Raw genomic sequence first — 22,306 nt, forward strand, 5'->3', positions numbered from 1 at the left:
GCGATTTTTGTGGAAATGCTAAAGGCGCAGTTTATCAATACTTTTATTCTCACCTAAAAAGAAACAAAAAAGGTTAAATATAATCTTCTGATGACTTCAAAATGATTCATCTGGGCGTCTTTTTTGGTTGTCGGGGGCGTTTTCTCACACAAACTGACACAAATCAATGTAGAGAACCGAGCGCGCTTCACACAGATCCTTCGATCCTCTCTGAAACACAGCAGCGATAAAAAAAAGACGTGTGTGGAGCCGATCCGGTGCGAGGGATGAGAGTCGAAAACAGGGAGAAGAGTCTGAGCCGACGGGCAGAAAGAAGAGGCAGAGGGGGAATACTATGTGAAATCCTGCCCAAGGTATACGGTCGCTTAAAAGGCTTAAAAGCTTGGAGAAAATTGGATCAGGGAGAATCGTCACCCAACTTTCATTATTTCCAAGTGGTGTGATTGAATTAAAGGGCAAGATGGTGGTTGGAGAGGAGTGGGGTGGATGGGTGGTGGAGGCGGGCGGCGCGGCGGCGGTGGAGGGGTGCGTAATGGCGTGGTATTAAATTCTAATTAGAGATGCAGGGGATCAATGATAGGGAGGTTGGACAGCCCGGGCCCCCAGTGCCAGCCCAATAGACTGATGAGTTATTGTCATGTAAAAAAGCGCTAGCAATAAGACCAAACGCTTTGCTATTGTCCAAGCGGAAAGAGCCAAGTTTATTATGAGGACTATATGCTCTAGAGACCTCGGGCTAGGCGGCTCTTAGGGGGCTTTTCATAAAACAGGGCTAGGTTCCTATAAAGGAGGCCAGTTTTGGAGCAGGCGCTGAGCAGTGAGCATCTACCCACCGTCCAGCCTTCTTCCGTTTAGTTCAAACCAAACCAGTCATCTCTCCCCCAAAACTCTGACCGCGCGTCCTCCTCATTTTCCCTTTTTATTATTTTTTTCTTTCCAGCCCATTTTTGGGTGATTTTGTTTGACTTTTTTTTTTGTTTTTTTTCCAGGGAAGTGCAGCCTTCTAAATCTGCCGAGCCTTCTCAAATGTATAAAATGGAGTATTCTTACCTAAATTCCTCTGCCTACGAGTCATGTATGGCCGGGATGGACACGTCGAGCTTGGCATCGGCCTATGCGGACTTCAGCTCGTGCAGTCAGGCCAGTGGCTTTCAGTACAATCCCATCAGGACCACTTTCGGGGCCACCTCCGGCTGTCCGTCGCTGACGCCGGGGTCCTGCAGCCTGGGGACCCTGCGGGACCACCAGAGCAGCCCGTACGCCGCAGGTAAGCAGCGGCTCCGCAGCCTCAACCCGCTGTATTATAGGACGCCTTGATTGCATTTGAAAATGGAAATGTGTTTAGTATTTACCAAACGAAATTTGCTTACACAAATGAAAGAATTTATCACGTTAGAAGCGATTGCAGGCAAGCGGTAATTTGGTTACGGGGTTATACTATCCCAGTCACACCCAAAACCGCCAACAGAATTATCTTAAGCTGCCAAAATGATAGGCATAATTTATTTACTTTGCGATGAGACATAAAGCTTCGAAAATAATTAGATAACCAAAGACTAAAGCTCATTATTGACACCGAATTGGAGTTACAGTAGCAACAAGCGGGGCGGATGGGAACATTATGACAAGTTTTCAAACTTGAGCCTCAATCTGAGGAGCAACAATTAGTTTAACATTACAATTAACCGCATCACAGGTCAGCAGCGTTATCAATTCAGAACTAATTCACAGGTAATCAAAGGGATAACGCAATTGGAAGCTTTAGCCGGGTGTCCTTAACCCGATTTTATAGAAAATATCGAATTTAAATTTACTTTCATTTGACAACATCTCAATTATACAGCCTCATATCTCCCCATTACAGCGCAGATAAGCCCCCCTGCGCGGCTAACGCTGACATTTTGCTTACAGTTCCGTACAAACTGTTCACGGATCACGGCGGACTGAACGAGAAGAGGAAGCAGAGGCGCATCCGGACCACGTTCACCAGCGCGCAGCTGAAGGAGCTGGAGCGGGTTTTTGCGGAGACACACTACCCGGACATCTACACCAGAGAGGAGCTGGCGCTGAAAATTGATCTGACTGAAGCCAGAGTGCAGGTACAAGACCGCCGGCTCTGCAACTGGCGCCAACCTGCCACGGCTGCGCCTCATTACGCACAATTACGCACAGCTGGATTTACGACGCAAACAAGAAACATTTCAGCCAATTTTGACAAATCACACAGTTTAAATCATTCAGGTAGTGAAGTACTTGAATACCTGATGTGCTTCTTTGATTGGGTGCAGCACTGAACACGACCAAGGAACAAAAAAAGATCTTGTTGATTCTTTCGATGAGTGCACGATATGGATCACTTTTCTCGACAACGCGTGTTTATGGCAGTTTCACAGAGAGTAATTAAAGCCAGTTATCCAAATCTGCGATGACCTTTCATCGTTTTTCCAATAACCTCTATTCTTTATCTGCACAGGTGTGGTTCCAAAACCGACGCGCCAAATTCCGCAAGCAGGAGCGAGCAGCCGCGGCGGCCGCAGCTGCCGCCAAGTCCAGCTCCGGGAAGAAGTCCGACTCGAGAGACGAAGACAGCAAAGACACCAAAACCACCGACCCCGACAGCACAGGGGGGCCGGGCCCGAACCCGGTGCCCACCTCCAACTGCGGCGGACCGAGCCCCACCGGCGGCCAGGTCAACACCACCGGGAGCGGACAGGTGGAGCAGGTGAAGACCTCCTCCGTGTCCACCGGCATGGGAGTGACGGCGCCTAGCCAAGGCTGGGCCACCGCGCCGGGAACCATCACCTCCATCCCGGACTCTTTGGGCGGGCCCTTCGCCAGCGTACTGTCGTCCTTGCAAAGACAGAACGGAGCCAAAGCCACGTTAGTAAAGACCAGCATGTTCTAATGAAGCCCCGCAGAGCAGGAGGAAGAGGAGAAGACGCGCGCGCTTCCTCCTCGTCCCGGAGACTGAAAAGCAATCGCCCCCGACAGACTTAAAGGCAGTGAGAAAAATACAACTACTGTTACTTTCTTTTTACGCTTTGCGACGTTTCTTGTGGTCCGTTGACGGTTTTGCTGTAAAATATCCATCTCAGCAAGTCATAACATGTCTTTCCTTTACTTAACCGAGTGGATGAACGCTTCACTTCTCCCGAATTTCCAGGCAAACACGGTAGAAAAGAAGACTTCGATCTTTTCTTTACCAACAGAAAAGTGAAAATTGTTTTCACACTGCTGTGCGTAAAACATTTCGGATCCAAAGCTTGTTTTCACACAGAAATCCCATTTCTAAGTGGAAACTGTTGACTTATTTGTGTTCAGTTTCTGACCAAACGCACCGGAAACGCGTCGCACCATCAGAGCAAAGCCTCGCTCAGCCCACAGATCCACTGATGCTCGGTTTGCTGCAGAGACCTTTGATATCCAGACTCCTCCACAGGTCTGAACAAAACAAAAAAAAAAAAAAAAAACAAAAAGAAAAACAAGATCCAGAAGACTCTGATGCATTTCTGCTGTTTTCACCACAGACTCGCCCCGCAGTGTGGAAGAATCCTCTTACAGCTGTCGCTCATTTCCAGGGCTGCTGAGAGTTTAGTTTCTTTAAATTATCGATATAAACACAATTATTTCCTCGAGAAAAAAGGCACAAACTACTGCAATGTTCACCCTCCCTGACAGGAAATGTGTGTTTTGTGTGTCTTTCTACGGCAGTGTTTTTGTGGCTCAGACTGTATAGTGTTAATACGTATTATTGTCTCCTATAGTTGAACCATAGGCCATATCCCCCTGTAGATCGATCATACGAGTCTTTTTGATGTTTTACAAAATTCCCTCGGAAGAATTTATTTTGGGTAAAAATCTGGGGGATGGATGCAAACATTGTATTTATTTCTCTATAATTTGCATGTTGTATGTCTGTTTTTTTTCCCAATGATTTCCCACTTTGTGAGCATTATGTGACATGTTTTGTCCAGGATCTGAAAGTTATTTATATGTAGGTAATGAATGCTTATATTTAAGAAGGAAATATTTCTACATGTGCACATAGTTTTCCAGGTGTACCATTGAAATGATTGTTGATGATAAAAAAGGAAAAAAAAATCGCTTTTGTCATCTTTTCTTTGGGGGGATGAACTAAACTGACTGAAGGGTTTCTTCTGTTCTTGCTAAACTGAGACGTTCGGTTTGCGGAGGGAAAAGATTTCAGCACCACGGACAGCAGCTCGAAGCCCGACTGCTTCAGTTCATCCAAAGACTCAACTGGAGTTTAGATTTAGTTATTTGAATAAATTCGACACATTTTAATGATGAATTAGAGCTAATTGTATTTTTTTAAATCGAAATGAAACAATTTTGAGAAATTATGTGGAAAAACATATTTCCGACTTCATTTTAAAAAAGCGCAGATTTCATTTATTAACACAAAAATACTTTGAGATTATTAAAAAATAGATAAAGAATCATTGTGTGAACCAAACCGTTCGGTGTCCTTCACAATATTCTCCCGTTTAACAAACGAAAATTTAAGATAAACTAGTTGAGACATTATTCCTATTTTTTTTATTTGTTCTGCGATCATCTTAAAAGAAACTGTATTTTATTAGCAGTTAATAGCAATTCAAAATTATTTCTAGAGCAAAAAGACAAGGTAAAACAAGCCGAACGAGTGGATTATTCACATTAAAATATATTATTATTAATACTTGGATTTTTGTTTTTACTCTACCAATATCCGCTCATGCTTGGTCAATAAAAAGTTTTAAATGTACGAATAGGAATGAAAAAAAAAAGAAAATCTACTATTCAGTTTTTAAACTTCCACTATTTTCATTTCATGAAAAAGACACAATTTAGTAAAAAAAAAAAAAAAACTCAAAATCTGCTTTGGTTCAGTTAAATGAAACATAGATAACAAGCATTTCCTGACAGAAATGACAGAAGAAGACACATTTAATTAATAACATTTTATTTATAAACATACAGTATGCTATAAATGCAGTTGCATTTAAACATGGAATTCATCTATAACTGGGATAGTGTTGAGGTGAATATTACAATAAATACAGAACAGACGTTAAAGTTTCCATTCAGAGATCGAGAAGCGACTCAGCTGAGATTTATTCAACTAAAAACTAAATACACAAAGAAACAGAAGCTTTAAAATACTGAAGATCAGAGAGATGAAGAGGAGAAGCTCAGCTGGAGAGGAGGAAGAGGAGGAAGAGGAGTTCAGGTAGAGGAAGAGGAGGATCAGGCTGCTAGTTTGCCTTCATCCAGCAAATCATTTGGTTTTAGGCTTAAACGTGCATCTTATTCTTTTCACATCCACAAGAGAACGGAGCTCCTCTCAGTTTAAAATAATAAAAAACAAGCAGGAGCGCTGAAAGGAGCCGCACGGGTTCGTCTTTAGTTTTCTTCCAGATATTGCACTGCTGCTGGTTTGTGTTCATGTCTGCTGTTTGTCTACATGTTACATGTCCTGTATTCTTTACATATACTTTAATGGATAAATGAACTCTATTACTGAGCAATTATCAAAATTACCTCATTTCATATCATACAGAAGCCTAAATCTCTCTAGAATAAAACAACATTCAAAATAAAATCAATGGTTTTCCCGTCTGAAGGAATCATACAGTCCCCTGCTTTCTACTGTGGCCTCAGCTTTCACCACCAGTCAGAGAGGAAAGAGATAAAAGCAGGATGGGAAGGAGAGCGCAGCTCCGGAGTTTCAGTTCGGCCCAGTCCCTCCATCATGCACCCCAAAGAAAACGTATGAAACACAAAGGTCAAATGAAACAGCACACAGCTGGCGTGTAGCTTCCTGCATTCGTCTTCCTTCCTAAGGCACGTTAAAGTCTCCACAGACCCGACGGGAGCGCCCTGCTGCCCACAAGCCCTCTTATTGCCTTAAAGCCAACTCAAACTCCACATGAGAAGATCCTTTTGATGCTGAAGAGAGCCGAGGGAGAAGAACTGCTCTTCAAGATGCAACTCCTGCCCATATTGCACTTTTTTAACTCATTGCATGTCCGTGTTTGGTGTTACTCCAGGTTGAAGGAGCATAAAATTCATATTCATATAACTTCCAGCCAATATCCCAGCTCCTGAAATACTAATTCAGCATTATGTTCACTTTTTCTCCTTTCAAATAATTACAACTTTCCTCTGTTGATTAAAAAAAGTGATGTGATTTTCTACATTTCCATCATGTGAAGCCAGACTGGAGGAAAAGAGAATCTAGCAGGTTTTAATAACAGTGTTCATGGATCCATCAGGAGTGTGTGAAGCCCCCCCCCAGCAGGATGAGAACCAATCAAATCCACATTTCTGTCACGCTCCAGAGGAGCTGCTGGACTGTCTGCCGGCCGAGGAGTCTCTGACGCAGGACGTGAAGATCCCGGCGCGCTGGAGGACGGGATTTACAGAACACGGGGTTGAAACAGCGATGGAGCTTCTTCCGCCGAGCCTTTCTCTCTCAGTCCAGCGTCACAACGTGGTGGGCTGTCCGGCCGCTGGGGGGGAGAGACACAGACCCTGAATGCTCGCTCTTTAAACTGGAGGACCAGACGCTCTGGATGAGGGAAAACCATAAAGACTGGAGTCCTGAGAAAGACGCTCCAGCTCTGAGAAGAGGAGGCTGGAGGAGAGACGCTCAGGCTGCTGGAGGGAAACTTTAGGCCTCCTCTTCACCTGCTGCAATAAACCTGCACATTAAAATACACACCTGAGCCGTGGCTGAAAGACAGAGTTTCACCACACAGCCCAGAAAACAGTAAATCCAAATCCCCTCTCTGTGTATCATTTAGTTTATATTAAAATCAGCTTTTTTTTTTAATCTGTGAAAATGTGGTGATAAGACTTATTAGACTGATGGGGGATGGGGGACAGAGGGGGGACGGGGGGGACAGAGGGGGGACGGACTGGAGGGACTCACAGCGGGAGCGGATGTAGCACTGGTGGCAGTTGAGGAGGCCGTTCCTGATCCGGACGTCCGTCCCGGTGGTGGTGTCCCCGAGCTGGCCCTTACAGACGCCGCACTGTGGAGACAGACACGTCTAGTTCAGAGCAATATGGACTCTACTCAGAACGTCCTCATTCAGAACTCAACTCAACACAACACAATCATGATCTAAATCCTCCTCCACGTTTAGCACTTCCATGAACAAAGCCTGACTGAGGACGAGGCGTCCTGGAGGACGGCCTGTCTCCGTCTCCACTCTGACCTTGAAGCAGTGGATGTGGAAGTAGAGGCTGAGGGTCTCGATGATCATGGCGGCCCCCTTCCCTAAAGGCTGGCCGCAGCTGGAGCACAGCTTCTTCCCGCTGACCGACCTGCGGGACGAGGACAGACGCTGAAGGACGGAGTCTGCACTCGTGAAGAGTCCCAGCTGCAGAGGACCTCGGGCGTCTTCTGAGACCGCCGGCTCGTCTCAGAGCCCAGCTGTTGGCTATCACTGCTCACTCTGTCAGAAAAACTTTCAGCTGCTTGGATTCTGGAAAACTTTTGCACATTTGAATCATTTTTGTTGTTGTTGTTGTTGTGTGACATGTTTGGGAGATTTCCCAGCATGCACTCTGCTGTGTGACAATAGAGAAGCCCTGTCTGATGGTAGCTGTTGTGGTATTACTAAACCTATCCTTTTTTTGCTACCACACTAAATAAAAACCACATGAACTTTAGAAATACCTGATTTTTCAAAGCACGTTCAGTCGTGTGTTTGCAGTTCATTTAAATTACGTTATTTTAACGTTTGATTTTGTCCACTTAAAAAAAAAAAACCCTCCGTCTGCAGCAGACTTTTCTGGGATAATTTATATTCAAATTGTTTTATATTTAAAATCATATCTTCTACATAATTTCTGAAGCCATATTTATGTCTGTAACAACCAATACTGGCACAATGGCCCACAACGTTATAATTCTGACCTTTTTTCATGTAATAAAATCAGTAAAACGATGTGTTCAAATTGTTCAGCAGGTGCTGGAACAACATTTTATCATCAATTTGAAGAGTTACAGCATTACTAGCTGGTAATTACATCCCTATAGAATTAAAATTACTTGGACAATACTGTCTGGACATTGTTTATTTATTTATTTATTTATTTAACCATTTTTTGTGGACGTCAAAGCCCTTATTTTCATTTATTATTATTATATTATATGCTTGAGCGAGTTATTGCATTGATAAGTAATACCAGAGATAAACAGATTTGGAAGAGAGACAGTATGAATGAAGAGCTCCTCTTCATGAGATGGCTGTCGGGGGATGAAAGCGGGGAATGAGGCGGAGGAGCTGCTCCTCCTCGGCCTCTCAAAGCCTCTGTGCTGCCATCGAGCTGGTCCTGATACCTGTTGGGCGCTGGAGGCTCTGAGGCTGCGGCGGGGGGCCGGCAGGGGCCGCGGCCCTTACTGTCAGAGGAGCCGCTCCTGGAAATGGACAGCAACATGCAACATGAGGATGAAGATGAGGATGAGGATGGTGGTGACTCACAGGCGCACCATTGGCTGGCAGCATCAGACACACACCAATAGCAGGCAGAGCAACAGTGGAATCACTGAGAGGCAGGAGCAGCTTCATCTGTGCTCTGAAGGGTGTGTGTGTGTGTGTGTGTGTGTGTGGTATGTGTGTGCGTTCTGTGTGGTGTGTGTGTGTTGTGTGCAGTGAGTGTTTCAACTGTGGATGACTCCAGTGCAAATAGTTTTTCTTTTCTTCATTTGTGAGGATGCAGTCAGGTTATTTCACGTGAAGCAGAGGAAAACGTGGCACCAGGCGCCCCCTGCTGGTCAAACACGATCACTGGCGCACTCATAGGATGAGACTCGTGTTCAAATCTAATGTGAGATTAAACCAAAACACACGAAACCAAGAGCGAAGAGGGGAGAAATAGACACGATTCAATAAGTTTTTCTTTCAGAAAAAAAAAAACAGAACTTCCAAATGAGTTTCTTAAAATAATATAAAGACAATGTAGTGTTTTTCTGTAATAGTATAAATGAAAAATGATGACTTTATGAGGATCTGCAGTAAAACACGTTATGATTTGCGTCTGAAAAAAAGAATTGGCATTAGAGGGGGGGACTGAGGAAAATCAATCGTCCTAATCTGTCATCTTAAAGACTGTTTTATGTGTTGTTGATGTTTACACCGCAAGGTGGCGCTCTCAGGTGAATGTATGAGGCTGAAGCTCTGACCCAGACCACTGAAACTACCAGACAAGGAAGAAAAAACCCTCTGAAATCCAGAAAATGACTCAACAGTGCCCCCTGGTGTACAACACCGGCATTACACATGTTTTTATGTTCCAGTGTGTTTCCACCCTGCGTGTTGAGTGAGGAGGAGTGTAAATGGAGGCGACACACCTGCAGCTGTGATCGGGGAGGAGGTTTACACACCTTCGCTCTCCGGCGGGCCGGCCGGACCGGCCGCTGTCCGACGCTTCCTGCGGCTTCTTGACGGGAGTGGAGGCCTTGCCGCTGGCTGGAGGAGGCTTCTGGCCGTTCTGTAAGCTGTGGGCGGCCGTCTCCGCCTGACTGCTGCTCATACTCATCAGGCTGAGGGAAGCACGCCGAGGTTACACACAGTTCAGACTAACGGGAAACAACCGTTTAAGGAAACCACAAGATGCAGAGCAGAGGTCGGAGGTCACTCGCCTCCTGCCGGTTTTCATGCTGTCGTCAGCCGTGCTGATATCGCTGGTCCTGTCGTTCTCCCTCCGTCTGCACTCCACGTTCTCGCCGCTCTCCTTCTGTCCAGAGAAACACACACCGGATTATTATGACTTTATGAACCATTAACCTTCGGGTGTCTGGTCTCAGCTCGGCCTTCTCTCCTGACTTTACCCAGAGTTTAAACTCTGTAACTAGGGATGGAGGGATGAAGGGATGGAGGGATGAATGGATGAAGTAATGACGGGGTGAAGGCTTACCGTCTGCCTCTCCAGCAGCTCCTGCTTGCGTTCCCAGTCGGCCAGCGAGCGGACGATGGCGTCCCGGGGCTCGGAGGCGGAGGAGAGCTGGGTCCGGCTGGGGGAGGGCAGGGCGGAGGAGCGGGGGGTCAGCGGGGTCACGGTGGCCTCCAGGATCCGGCGCTCCTGCCGCCAAGCACACACACCTTCAAACACCACTGGCTCAGAACACCAGGAACGTGGTGATGGACGGTAATGTGGGAACTGAGAGCAAGGTCAGGAATTTGACCTTTTTCAAGCACATGAATATATATGTTTATATTATATTATATTCATTTCAGACACACACCTCCTCGTGGTACTTCCTCTCCTCCTCTGCCACCTCCCTCTGGGCCTTCTCCCACTCCTCCCTCAGCTTCTCCTGCTCGCGCTCGTACTTCTCCTGCAGCAGACAGACGCCATGCAGACGGCTGTAACGTGGAGAACGCTCGCCGCTTCACCAGCTGCAGGGAAAACTCCGGCGCTTCTTTACAACAGAAAGCTTCTTCTACGATTCCCTCCAGTGTGTGAATCTGAGCTCTACTGTGGAGGCGTTATTTGCTTGTTCTGGACCGAAAGCAGTCAAAGGAGAAGAGAAGCAGGCCGTGCAGACGGAGGGAAAACACCGAGCATGCTGGGAGGCGGCGAGGTTCAGCACCGAGATGAAGAGGAGGAGGCAGAAGCATCAAGCCGACACACAACGGAGAGGAGGGAGAGGAACGGCGGGGCGGCAGGTGATGCCGAGCACACCGAGGCTACACACACCGAGGTACACACACCGATGCTACACACACCGATGCTACACACACTCATCCACCGGAGCCTCTCATCTCAGAAACGGGCTTATTGGCCATGACTGAAGATGAGCAAATCCTGGACGTTACTGAGGAGAGAGAGGCTGACCAGGCAGCAGCAGCAGCACAAGTCTGGGACTCTGTGTGTGTGTGTGTGTGTGTGTGTGCATGAGATGGAGTCAAACCACTGCACACAGCGCCATCTAGTGGTTCCATACAGGCAGGTGGAGCGGCGCTGAGTGCAAAACAAACAAAAAGCAATGGCGTGATTCCTCCTTCTGACTGAGACGCCTGACGGAGCAGCAGGGTCCGGACTCATGTTTACAGGAATGAAATAAAATAGAAAGCCTCACGAGATGTTTCTATTCATCAGAAGGAACTCGGATCACTTCACAACAGCATCTTCCTCCTGAACCGACTGCTGTGAAGCTTCAGTTTGTAATTTCAAGAACATTTAATCCAAACTCAGAGGAAGGATTGAGTTTTCAGCACTCTGTGCAGCATCCACTGAAACGTGAGGATATTCAAACAGCCTCCTGTGACATTCTATCAAAACATCTTAACAAGCGTTAAACTCTCCAGAATCAGTCACTTCTGCAGCTAAAAGTCTCCACATTAACACTCCTCTGATTGTTTGGGTAATACTGTTCACACCACTGAACAGCTGAGCTGAGTCCAGAGACATTTCTCTCAATGTTTACCAGAACAATTTGATCATTTATGACTTGATTTCCACCAATTTTGCCTCACCCATAAAGCAGATGTGTCAAAGTGGTTTTAGTTCAGAGGTCACACACTGATCAGTTCCGCCTGGAGCGGCCAAACCGCTAAAACACCGACACAATAACCTTTACGTTTAAACTTTTAAATTGAATTTTAATTCGACCTGCAGCCACACTGTGTACTTCCAGCCGTGCTGTGTACCTGCAGCATGCGCTCTTGCTCCTGCTGCCACCTTTCCTGACGCTTTCGCTCCTCATCCGGGTCCCAAGACCAGCGGTCAGCCCGCCTGGCCTGGGGCAACACCGGGACTGACACCTGATAGACCGCCACACACACACAGATCCACACCGACACGTGCACAAATACACAGGACACACACACACACACACACACACACACACACACACATGCACATATATACACACACGCACACACCACAGAAGAGAGGAAAAGAAGGGAGGAGACAGAAATAGTTGGTCTACCACAACAGCACAACTCCAAAGCTAGCCAAAGGACTCCTACTAGAGCGAGAGAGAGAGAGAGAGAGAGAGAGAGAGAGAGAGAGAGAGAGAGAGACAGAGAGACAGAGAAAGAGAGAGAGAGAGACAGAGGGATGAGCTGGAAGGAAAGGAAAAGAAAAGAAAAGCCGTCTCAGCCATCGACCACAGCGTCTTCATCTGGCATGCTACAACAACAGCTGTGTGTGTGTGTGTGTGTGTGTGTGTGTGTGTGTGTGTGTGTGTGTGTTTCTTATGATGGTTATTCTCTATTTGACCGATTTGAGCTAAAATTATACAGAACCCCCCCCCCCACTAACGCGTGTGCTCATGTGACTGACTCATCATGACATCTGTACAGCTGTGGGGTTAATCTCTGAGAGGCGTGAAGGTTTCAGAGTCATCTGAGCGTTTCCGATCTGTTTTCTCTCGGTGTTAAAGTGAACTGGAGCAGGAGCTGAGGAGCCAGATGAGAAGCAGAAAACGACTTTCTCTGCGGCTTTACTCACATTTCCTCGGCGGTCCTTGTCAGGGTTTTCTGCAGAGCGAGGAGACAGTTATTAAAACACAGAAAAGGAGCTTTCATCGTGTGAAGGAAAGAACCAGAGACGCTGGTTCGACAACCTGAGGAGTGAAAAAGGGAATGAGAAGAGCTGAAGTCCACCAGAAGCTGCAGACACGTCTGTCTTTCTTTCTTTAACTTCCAAGTGAATGGACCAGACTAATGAAATCACCTTTTTACCAGCAGTTTGCAGATTTTCCTTTTTACTGAGACCAGATCGAGCTTCATTTTCTGCTTCAAGACAATTTTCAACATGTGAACATTTAAACGAGAAGAAGAATCAAACTGAAATGTTGCAGATTTTCGGTGGAAACATCAGAAATGTGAGGCACTGAAGTTAAGAATCTCTTTAAGATGTAAAGACTGAGGATCTCTGCACACTCCCACTCTCAGCCAGCGCTCACACTCCTCAGCCTGGAGGGCTGGCGTCACGTTAAATCTGAAACACAAGTTCCTCAACGACACCGAAAGAAACTGCAGACGGTCCAGCTGAATCTGTAAAACACACCAAAAAGAGAAGCAGGAGTTCCTCTACAGGCAGCTCAGAGTCGGCTCCAGACTGAACTGCTTCAGAGGGCGTTTGACGACGATGACGATGATGATGAAGAAGATGGACAGTTTGTGAAGTGAACTCAGTTTTTACAGCAACTTGAAGCTTCAACAGCTTGACTTTCATGACATGTTGGATAGTGATCTGTGTGTCTGTGTCTTTCTTCCTCTTTCATATCGGCCTTGTTGACATGTCGTCTTTGCACTGAGACCTGCCTCTTCCCTCTCTGAGCACCAGAACAGAAAAACAACGAGTCGAGGGAAGCGAGAACTTTACCTGACGGAGCGAAGAACTCCAGGCGTAGCTGAGGGCTGGAGGCTGCCAGCGGAGACCTGCCGCTCTGCTCCAACTCTACAGAGAAATCAACAACAAGGAGGAGGAGAGGGTCCAGAGCTCGGTTTAGATACATTTCATTTGACAGATTCACTTCCTGCTGTTCTATTTGTAATACAGCTGTTATTGAATCTGTAACATCTGCTACGTCTGGTCTCTCTCATAACTCCTTCACTGCCGACATGATTTAGAAATCATTTCAAAGAAATCAGAGAGGAAGAAAATCGAGAAGCAGAAAGAAAAAACAGGCTGCAGGGATCTGAGATCCAGGAGATGTACAGAAGGAAGCAGGCAGTGTGTGTGTGTGTGTGTGTGTGTGTGTGTGTGTGTGTGTGTGTGTGTGTGTGTGTGTGTGTGTTCGTGGTTTCACCTGTGTTTGGATGAAGTCCCAGAGAAGAGAGTGGAGGCATCGCCGCTGTGTGTGAGCTGTCTTCTGGACGGGAGGCTCGCTCCTACACATCAATCCATCAGTCAATTAATCGATCGATCGATCGATCGGTTAATCGATCACTCTCCGGCCGGTTTCCTCCTCCGTCTGGTCTCACCTGAAGCTGCTGTGCCTCGACTCCGGCCTGGACGTTTTCCCTCGGCGCGTCGCTCCGTGTTTCTCCCGGCCTCGCCTCTGAAATCACACCAGAAGCAGATGACCGGCGCTGGACGTCTGTCCGGGAACCGAGGCGGCGAGGCGTCAGGCCGGCGGCGTTCAGACCTGCAGACGCCTCGGCGTTCGGTTTGCCCTCCTCTGATGAGCGACCTCCGGCCTGACCGAAGCTCTGCTCCGGCGTCTGCAGCTCCTGGAAGAACCCAACCCAACCGAGCAGTTTGTTCAGCTGCTTTCATGAAAACAACTCTGAATTCTGACATTAAAGTCTGAATCGAAACCAAACATTTCACAGGATTATCCCACAAACACACCTTACAGAGGAAACACACACACACACACACACACACACACACACCGCGGGCAGCGAGGTGGGCCTGGCTGGTGCTGCTGAATCCTCTGGAGCTGCACTCGTCCCTCTCTGGTTCTCCTCAGCCGTCGTCGACACCGGACTCTCCCGTCCGGCGGGGGAGGGGGAGGGGGAGGGGGCCGGGACCGGGACCGAGGCCTCGGCCGAGCCGCCTGTGCTTGGGGACGGGGACGCCTGGAATCTGGGAGCCGACTCCGTTTCTCGGCTCTCGGGCGAAGCGGGAAGGTCGTCGCCTCCGGCGTCTCCGTTAACTCTGAGCAGACCGTCGGCCTGGAGAGGAAAGACGGAAGACTCAGAGCTGCTGAGAGGCTCAACGGGACGCTTCAGAGAGGAGACGACCGAGAGGATGAAAGGCTCGTATATAAACCTGGAAGTGGCGCAGGACCTCAGCTCTCTCTGATCTGAAACGTTTCAGACTCTATGACTCAAAATGCTGATTTAAACCTCACAGGAAACCACCTCCAGTAAAGCTCTGTTATAGTCGCTCTTCCTGAGCATCAACAGACATATTACAGCTATACATTTCAAACATTACTCACAATAATTCCACGATTTCATACCGTTAGAGAACAGTGTGGACTCCATATGAGTAATTAAAGGAGCTATATCATGAAAAATGGACTTTTACGAGCTTTCAACATTATTAGTGTGTGATTACCTCAGAAAAACCTCGCTTTATTCATCATTTATCTTCATTCATGCATGTTTGAGTAATCCATACGAATAAAATTCATTACCTGTAGCAGACTTTGGCATTCTTGGAAAAACATGATACGGCTCCTTTAAAATGCTCTAAACTGGTGTTACATAAAAAGAAGAAGCAGTTTGAAGCTGTCCAAGAACAGACTGTATTTTTTTCTGCTCTGCAACTCTGAAAACAAATGCAACTTTTGACAGCTTGAAATAATCGCAGATTAGTAACTTTTTACAGTTAAAACTGTTTCAAAGGGGACATAATGTGCATTTTTCACTTTGTGAAGAGTTTCTTGTAGTAGTATGCGTTGCCGAAGCCTCATTATGAAAACTGTCTGCTTCCTCGCTGTCTTGCTACACCACATGTTGTGAAAATGAAACTGAAACTGAAATGGTGGGGTTTGCGTTTGGTCCGCTTATCCTGAAATAAGGGGATTTAACCACTCCCCCTCACTGTGCCCCCACCATGTGTGTGTGTGAGAGTGGGCGTGGCCAGATGCGTTAAAGTGCATACAGGAAAGCAGGCTCAGAAACAGGCTGTTCTGAGGAGGGCTCCTCAGAGCCACTTTTTAGACCTCTGAAACTCCAAACAAAGGATGAATTTGGGGCGAATAAACCTAATTCTATGTTTTTGGGCTTCTGAGACCTATATGACGAGACTGAAAAATAGCATCATATGTCACCTTTAATTTGTAAAGAAACAGAAACAGAGAGGATAGCTGAGCGTCATCTGGGAATGTGAGTGAATCTGAGGATCCCTGCCGCCTGGCTCTGCTCCCTCGGAGCCTCGGGAACAAAGACGTCAGTAATCTGTGTGTGAGCGGTAACCGGAGCCCGGCGCTGCAGCCCGCTGAATGCCTCCTCCCTCTCGTCCCGCTCCCCGCGGCCTGTGTGGGCCGTCTTTGTCCGCCGGGAGACCACTTCACATTGAGAGGGTCCTACTTGTCAGCTTCTTAAGTCAATAGGGAACAGAGGGGTCCATTCAGAGCCGGGCTCCGCTCAGACTCCAGACAAGACATTCCAGAAAGGCGCTGTGCTCCGTTTGGTCTGGTAACAACTCGCCCCCCCCCTCCCCGCTGCACCAAAACACCACATCTCACTTGAAATATTCCCATTTGGTGATTTCCTCCCAGAGGAAGGGAAGCGGATCCCGTCGAGGCGCTTTGAGCCAAATTGAAACATGACACGGTGTCTGGGTGTTTTCCTGAAGGCCGGCTCGTCACCGGGACACTTCTGAGGCATTCCAATGCAAATGCCAAGAGGGGGGTTCACTGAGGGGAGGGGGGCAGCCGGGACTGGGAACGTGGTTAAACCATCACATCTATGACTTGACTGAATCGCTGTGGCGTCCCAGCGTGATTATTTTGGGTGAACAGTAACTGGAGGCGACGGCTTCAGCTTTATGCCAGTAACTGAAGGGTTTTACCTCCCTGTCAGAGTCTAAACTGTCGGCTGGATCATTTTCTGTCTCATTCAGTGCACAGACACAGCGGCCGATCATCTCAGACTGTCCTCCATCCCACTGCACAACAGCAGCCCAGAGTTTCAGCCTGATCGGCCACGTCTCTGAGCAGAGAGAGAAAACTGGAGCATGCAGAGAACACCAGGGAGAACATGCAAACTGCCTGCTGGTTCTGCCGCTGCAGGTCTCACCTTGCTGCTCCACGTCTCGGCGGCCGAGGGTCGGGACAGGTAAGGCTTGGGCGTCAGCAAAGGCACGGCTTTGGGCGAGAGGGCTCTGGTCGCCGGCGGCTCGGACGACCGGGAGCGGATCTGAGGCCGGTGGTGCGGCGCCGAGTCTTTGGGAAACTCCTCCACCCGAGCCTCCAGCGTGGACGTGAACTTGGGGGCCGGGGCGGACTGCTGGCGCAGGTACCTGAGGGGCCCGTCGGGGTCGCAGTCGAAGGGGTCCGGGGTGGTGGGCGAGGCCGACAGGGACACGGACAGCGGGAGGGCGCAGGGGAAGGCGGGGTCGGCCGAGACGCTGCGGTCCAGCAGCTTGGGCAGCTGCAGGCGCTCCAGCACCGCCTCGCTGATGGAGAAGCGCTGGGCGTAGCGCTGCAGGATGGCCGACGCCTCCTCCGGCGTCCGGGCGCGGCGGTACGCCAGGCGCAGCTCCTCCTCACGCCGCTCTCTGGAGACAAAACGAAGACGGACGTGTGAGACAGCTGCACAGCAGTTAGAGTCTCATTAATCCCCACAGAGGGAAAACTGGCTCACTTCCTGTGAACGCCACCTACTTGTCCTCCACGATCTCCCGGTACGTCTTGATGCTTCTCCTCCTCTGAGAGACGCAGCTTCCTCCGGACATCAGCTGCTCCATCATCTTCCTCTCCTCCTCCTTCTTGATCAGGTCCTGGGAGATGCTCCTCCGCCGGTTCTTCCACCGGGCCAGATCCTGCCGGACAGGTGAGCGTTAGCCGGCTGGGCGTGGCTTCATGGGGGGCGGGGTGGGGCGCAGCGAGCGGCACTCACGTCCTGCCAGTGGTCCTCCTCCTCCTTCAGCCGGTTGTACTGGTTGTGCATCAGCTCGTGACGGACCTGGCTGTGCGGCTGCAGGACGCCCTCCTCCTCGCCACGCATGTCGATCATACTCACACTCCTGGAGGGAGGACAGAGACACGCAGCACGCACCGTCAAACACCGGGACAGACCGCTCATCTGCTCACATTAATTAGAGGAAGATTACTTCCCCCTTCTGGGACATTCAGACAGATTCCCCTCCCTGCACTGGACTGTAATGTGGGGATTATTCTTATTAATTCCTCTTGATCTGAGCTGCTGACTACATCCTCCAACGAAATATCTGTTTCTACAAGAAATGTATGAAGACATCATCTAACGAGCGCAGAGAGCTGACATTAACACAGATGTGCAGGAGTTCATTAGAAAGCGGTGGAATCTGCAGAGAGTGTACAAAACATCCAGGTTTGGGTTGAACGGACAACAGAATTTCACTGTTGGAGCCATGCAGGTGTAAAAAGATCTGCTCGTCATGGAACTGACGCACTGCCAACGCATGATCCTGGATCAAAACCACACCGGGAAGCGTGTTTCTAATCAACATGATGGAGCTCAGCGCGAAAAGCAAAGTGGAAAACCTGTCGAGGAGAAGAGCTTCGAGCGGGAGATGACTGGCATGTTATTGTGTTATTTGTGTTGGACGGCGGTCCAGGTAACGCTGAAGGTCTGTCAAACACACATGAATCATCTCCAGATTCCTTTCAGCTTCATGGTGAGCTGCACTCTGATTGAGGCGCCGCCAGGGCCAAGTGGAATGGAAGCCCTGCATGAAGCGTGCAGAGGCTTCTCAATACCGCTCACACAGAACGACTGACGCAAGAAAGATTCACTGGGAACAAGTTTTTTTGAAGTGTGGAAGCCAAAGACACTGTGGTGCTCAAACAAGTCACTTAACTCTTAAATATGTGTAGAGAAAGTGGGAAAATCAGAAGGACGGGAAAGACACTCACCTTCAAGACAAGCAAAACACTGTTTCACATAAATCCCAGAGTGATGGGCTCCCTCCAGGAAACCACAAACTAAACAGCTTCACTGCTGTTAAAAGTTAAGTGCTGTCCTGAATCAGCAGTGACTTTTCTCTTTTTTGCAATAAAAATCAAACAAAATGAGAAAAGTTATGCAGTGTGTTTCACATCATCTATTTTCAGACAATTTATTCACAAATCAGGTCAAATACGAAGATTTTTCTCTAATTTAAGAGAGTTATCTAGCCCTAACCTATGATTTTTCCTCCGGATATCAACGTTTTAACCTTTAGGATTTAAAAAAACAAAACCTCTGAACTGCTTCAAGCTGTCAGATTTTCCCACTTGCCTACAGGAACCACGTGAAGCCAGCGTTGGTTTTGAGGTGCAGAGCAGACAGACGGGTGTCTGAGCGATAAAAGAGTTGAAACTTACTTTGCATCGTCTGACTCTCTGAACGGACAGAAGAGCGAGAACATGAAGAGAGAGCACAGTCACAAATGAACACAACACTCAGGACAGAGGAAAACTACTCTTCTACTCATGCATACTTCAAACTGAAGAGGTGAAAGGTCAGCCACAGGGGCATCTGTGAGGTGATGATGCAGAAATCACGGGCAGGAGAAAGTGTCCTGCCACAAGGGGGCAGTCTCCCCCACAACACAGAGCCTCTGCTGCCCTGCAAACCCAAACTTCTCCCATATAATGAGGTGCATATGGAAATGATCTGAGGATGCAGCGGCACTAAATTATTAAAAGAGACAGACATGCATGCTGAATTAGGCAGCAGCAGATGAAAGGAGCAGCCACCGAGGTCCTCCTCCCCTCGCACGGCCTGCTTCAGACCGAGGGGGTGTGAGGGAGGGCGTGTGCTGTGGTCTGCGCCCCACAACAGAGAGAGCGGACTGCCTCCACCGGCACCCGTCCCCGAAGATGCTCGCCTGCTCGTCATGTAGGAACATCTGGTCTGGGCGGAGGGATGTGATGAAAGGCCTGAGGGGTTGAACTATCTGAGATGATCGATCTGTGGCTGCTGGAGAACTTTTATCAATCTCAACATGCATTAAAGAATTCGAGAAAGAAACGGTTTGATCGATTATTTCCTTGCTGGATGAACGACCAGTTTTGTTATATTTCATGGAACATGAATCTGTGGGATCAGCAGCCCTAAAACATGATCCAACGGCCCAAACGGCCCAAACAGCTCATCCTGATTCTGACTCCTCGGCCAGGAGTGTTAAACATAAGGCCCGGGGGCCAAAACTGGCCAAGCTAATAGGAAAATGGTAAAAATTCCGAAGAAGAAAATTATTTTTTTAACACATTTTCCTTCAGACAAGCTGCTGCCATGAAGCTAGCAAAACCTGCATGCTAGCAAACTAGCGTTAGCCTGACGCCATGCAGCGGCTGTATCAGCCCTGGGATCAGCTCGGCGGGGAACTCGTCCCAAACGGCAGGATGGGTGTGAGCGGGAGCTGCTCACACACACGACTGTGGTCGGTTCAATAAAGCATTCAGCATCAGCTGACAGGTTTTGGCTGCTCATCCCACACATGCACGCCCCAGGCAGTGTGACACGGTTCAAAGGGGAAATGAAAACAAGGAGCTTTGTTACAAAGAAATAATCTAATCAACACAAATTCCTCAACTTATTTGAGTTGATATTTGAAGCTATGTTCTCTTTCAGACTAAACTCATTACATCTCCTAAACAGATTAAAGGTCATGCATGATCAATGAAAGCTTTTTTTGAACGTTCCGAGTGCAGAAAAAAGAAAGGGATTGGAGGAGAAGACATTTGGTCACAGTCTGTGAGTAGAAGCTGTGATAATGATTTGCACAGGGGTCAGAAGGTCATGCAGTCGTCAGGTTAAGGTGATGGGTGTGCAGGCTCAGGCTCAGCCTGGGCTCAGGCTCAGGCTCAGGCTCAGACTCAGGCTCAGGCTCAGGCTGGACTCAGGCGGGGCTCGCATGCTGTTAAGCGCCATGACAACAGAGCATCGTCTGACTCCAGAGGTGAGTGAAGCGGCTCGCTGCTGCCTTCTGCCGTCTGAATGTGGTATGAGGCTCACTTTGCCGGGAGGCTGCAGTCGGCCCACGCCGTCCCGTCTCGCCGCTCGTCTCGTTCACTCAGAGCTCGCTCTTTCCGCCGGCCGCTGTCGCTCGTTTCCACGGCGGCGGGGAGAGGAAGGAAGTCCGAGGGGCTGGGGCTGGTGGCGTGCTGTGGCCGTTTGTCATCTCCCTCCGCTGCGTCCGTGGAGTCTTTCCTCAGAGCGGCGTCCTCTGCGGCGGCGTGGGCGGAGGCCGCGGCCACCTTCAGCGAGTGGTGGAAGAGCTCCTCTGAGCAGGAGCGGGACGGAGTGCTGCGGAGAGCAGAGCAGACGAGCCGAGATGCTGCCTGGTTATCGCCCCCTACCAGCAGACGCTCCTCCTCGACATTAATCTGAGAACAGTCCCGTCAGAGCTCAGCTCAGCTCGGCCCGCACTGCGTTTGTCACCCGGTGATGAACTGCTGCTTTCTGGGAGGCTTATTATTTAACTGTAAATTCCCAGAATGCACGGCGGGGAGGGAGAGCCCGTCCAGCTGCTGGCGGCCTCGGTCCCAGCCGGTTCGGGGTCGGGGAAGGAAGGCGGCTCATTTCCTCACATCCTGAGGGTGGGTCACTTCTCCACGCTCTCTGAAGGCGTGTGTGTTTGTGTACCAACACACACAGCACATTTCCCCTCTGATTCCCGTTTCAGTCTCCTCAGGTTTTCAAAATAAGGTCAAATACGAAACGGCTGCAGGGAATCCAGAGTTATTCTTGTTCTCTGCAGAGCGTATTTCTAGACTTGGATATGGATCTATTCAAAATACATCACAGCAGATGTTCTGGCTCCAGTGAAGGAATAAATATTACACACTCGCTTCTGCAAAAGGACAAAACACACGCAGCTTACACACACTCTTCACGTACGTTTGTGTCTGGGTTATAGAAGCTGCTTTCTGAAGCTTTTCTCAAACTAAATTCTTCTCCTGTGGAAACACACCGGCCACACGTCGACTGAGGATCAAATCCTGTCGTTTCAAATGAGGGGAATTCAACCGACGCCACCAGAAAAAATACAGTTTGCTTTTTAAAGTTGTTTCATGAACAAACCGTCTGCCTGAACAGAGAATAAAATGGAGCTGGACGGTGAGAAACAGGACATCACTCCACTGGACCGACAGCAGCCAGCCTGTCAGCGACCCCCGCTAACTGGAGGGCTGTTGTTGGACACCTGCAGCAGCCCGGATCAGCCGGTGCAGCTCTCCACTGCGCTCAGCGGCACGCGTTGAATTCATGGAGGAGCAGGAAGGAATTTCCGATGAGACTGAGACAGGATATGGCTTTGGAGGGGACGGATCGTCTTTAAATCCACGGACTCATCCAGACTGATGCAGTATAAACCAACGCATCACAATCACCCCGCCACACACACACTCCACACACACCTCACACACATCCTGGAGCCCAGGTGGATCCTGGCTTCAGGAGGAAAACTAGACGTCTGGCGACACATCTGATTAACGCTGATTAATGCCCTTCTTTCGGTTCCCCACTCTACCTTTTATAAGAGTTACTAACATTAACATTCTCATGGCGATTAAAATTATTAATACTTCAGATCAGAGGTGTCAAACATGTTTTGGCTGAGGGGCCACATACAGTCCAGGTTCACCCTGAATGGGCCTGATCCATAACCACAGCCATTGTAACCTTTA

General features: G+C 48.6%; 2 protein-coding genes across 7 annotated transcripts in view; one reads left to right on the plus strand and one right to left on the minus strand.

Moving 5' to 3' along the window:
• Positions 1-657: 657 nt before the first annotated feature.
• phox2bb (paired like homeobox 2Bb) lies at positions 658-2,929 on the plus strand. Its single transcript, XM_030108967.1, has 3 exons — positions 658-1,267; positions 1,912-2,099; positions 2,474-2,929. The coding sequence occupies exons 1-3, from the start codon at positions 1,027-1,029 to the stop codon at positions 2,903-2,905; spliced, it is 861 nt and encodes a 286-aa protein (XP_029964827.1). The 5' UTR covers positions 658-1,026; the 3' UTR covers positions 2,906-2,929.
• Positions 2,930-4,955: 2,026 nt separating this feature from the next.
• The window catches only part of LOC115400731 (LIM and calponin homology domains-containing protein 1), a 64,278-nt gene continuing 46,927 nt past the window's right edge, over positions 4,956-22,306 (minus strand). For 3 of the 6 annotated variants that reach the window (XM_030108766.1, XM_030108752.1, XM_030108781.1), the window contains 19 exons: positions 20,634-20,924; positions 17,550-17,676; positions 17,315-17,472; positions 16,728-17,208; positions 14,370-14,651; positions 14,120-14,204; positions 13,956-14,032; positions 13,781-13,862; positions 13,354-13,428; positions 12,475-12,503; positions 11,670-11,783; positions 10,262-10,354; positions 9,934-10,098; positions 9,659-9,753; positions 9,401-9,559; positions 8,357-8,434; positions 7,227-7,335; positions 6,938-7,040; positions 4,956-6,515 (listed from right to left, as the gene is read on the minus strand). In XM_030108766.1, coding sequence (XP_029964626.1) covers positions 6,490-6,515; positions 6,938-7,040; positions 7,227-7,335; positions 8,357-8,434; positions 9,401-9,559; positions 9,659-9,753; positions 9,934-10,098; positions 10,262-10,354; positions 11,670-11,783; positions 12,475-12,503; positions 13,354-13,428; positions 13,781-13,862; positions 13,956-14,032; positions 14,120-14,204; positions 14,370-14,651; positions 16,728-17,208; positions 17,315-17,472; positions 17,550-17,676; positions 20,634-20,924 — 2,629 coding nt within the window. In that variant the 3' untranslated portion in view covers positions 4,956-6,489. The remainder of the gene's footprint in view (positions 6,516-6,937; positions 7,041-7,226; positions 7,336-8,356; positions 8,435-9,400; positions 9,560-9,658; positions 9,754-9,933; positions 10,099-10,261; positions 10,355-11,669; positions 11,784-12,474; positions 12,504-13,353; positions 13,429-13,780; positions 13,863-13,955; positions 14,033-14,119; positions 14,205-14,369; positions 14,652-16,727; positions 17,209-17,314; positions 17,473-17,549; positions 17,677-20,633; positions 20,925-22,306) is intronic. The other 3 variants (XM_030108788.1, XM_030108774.1, XM_030108759.1) reach the window with 2 other exon arrangements.

Source organism: Salarias fasciatus, chromosome 2 (genome assembly GCF_902148845.1).
Source record: "Salarias fasciatus chromosome 2, fSalaFa1.1, whole genome shotgun sequence".
NCBI classification, from domain to species: Eukaryota; Metazoa; Chordata; class Actinopteri; order Blenniiformes; family Blenniidae; genus Salarias; species Salarias fasciatus.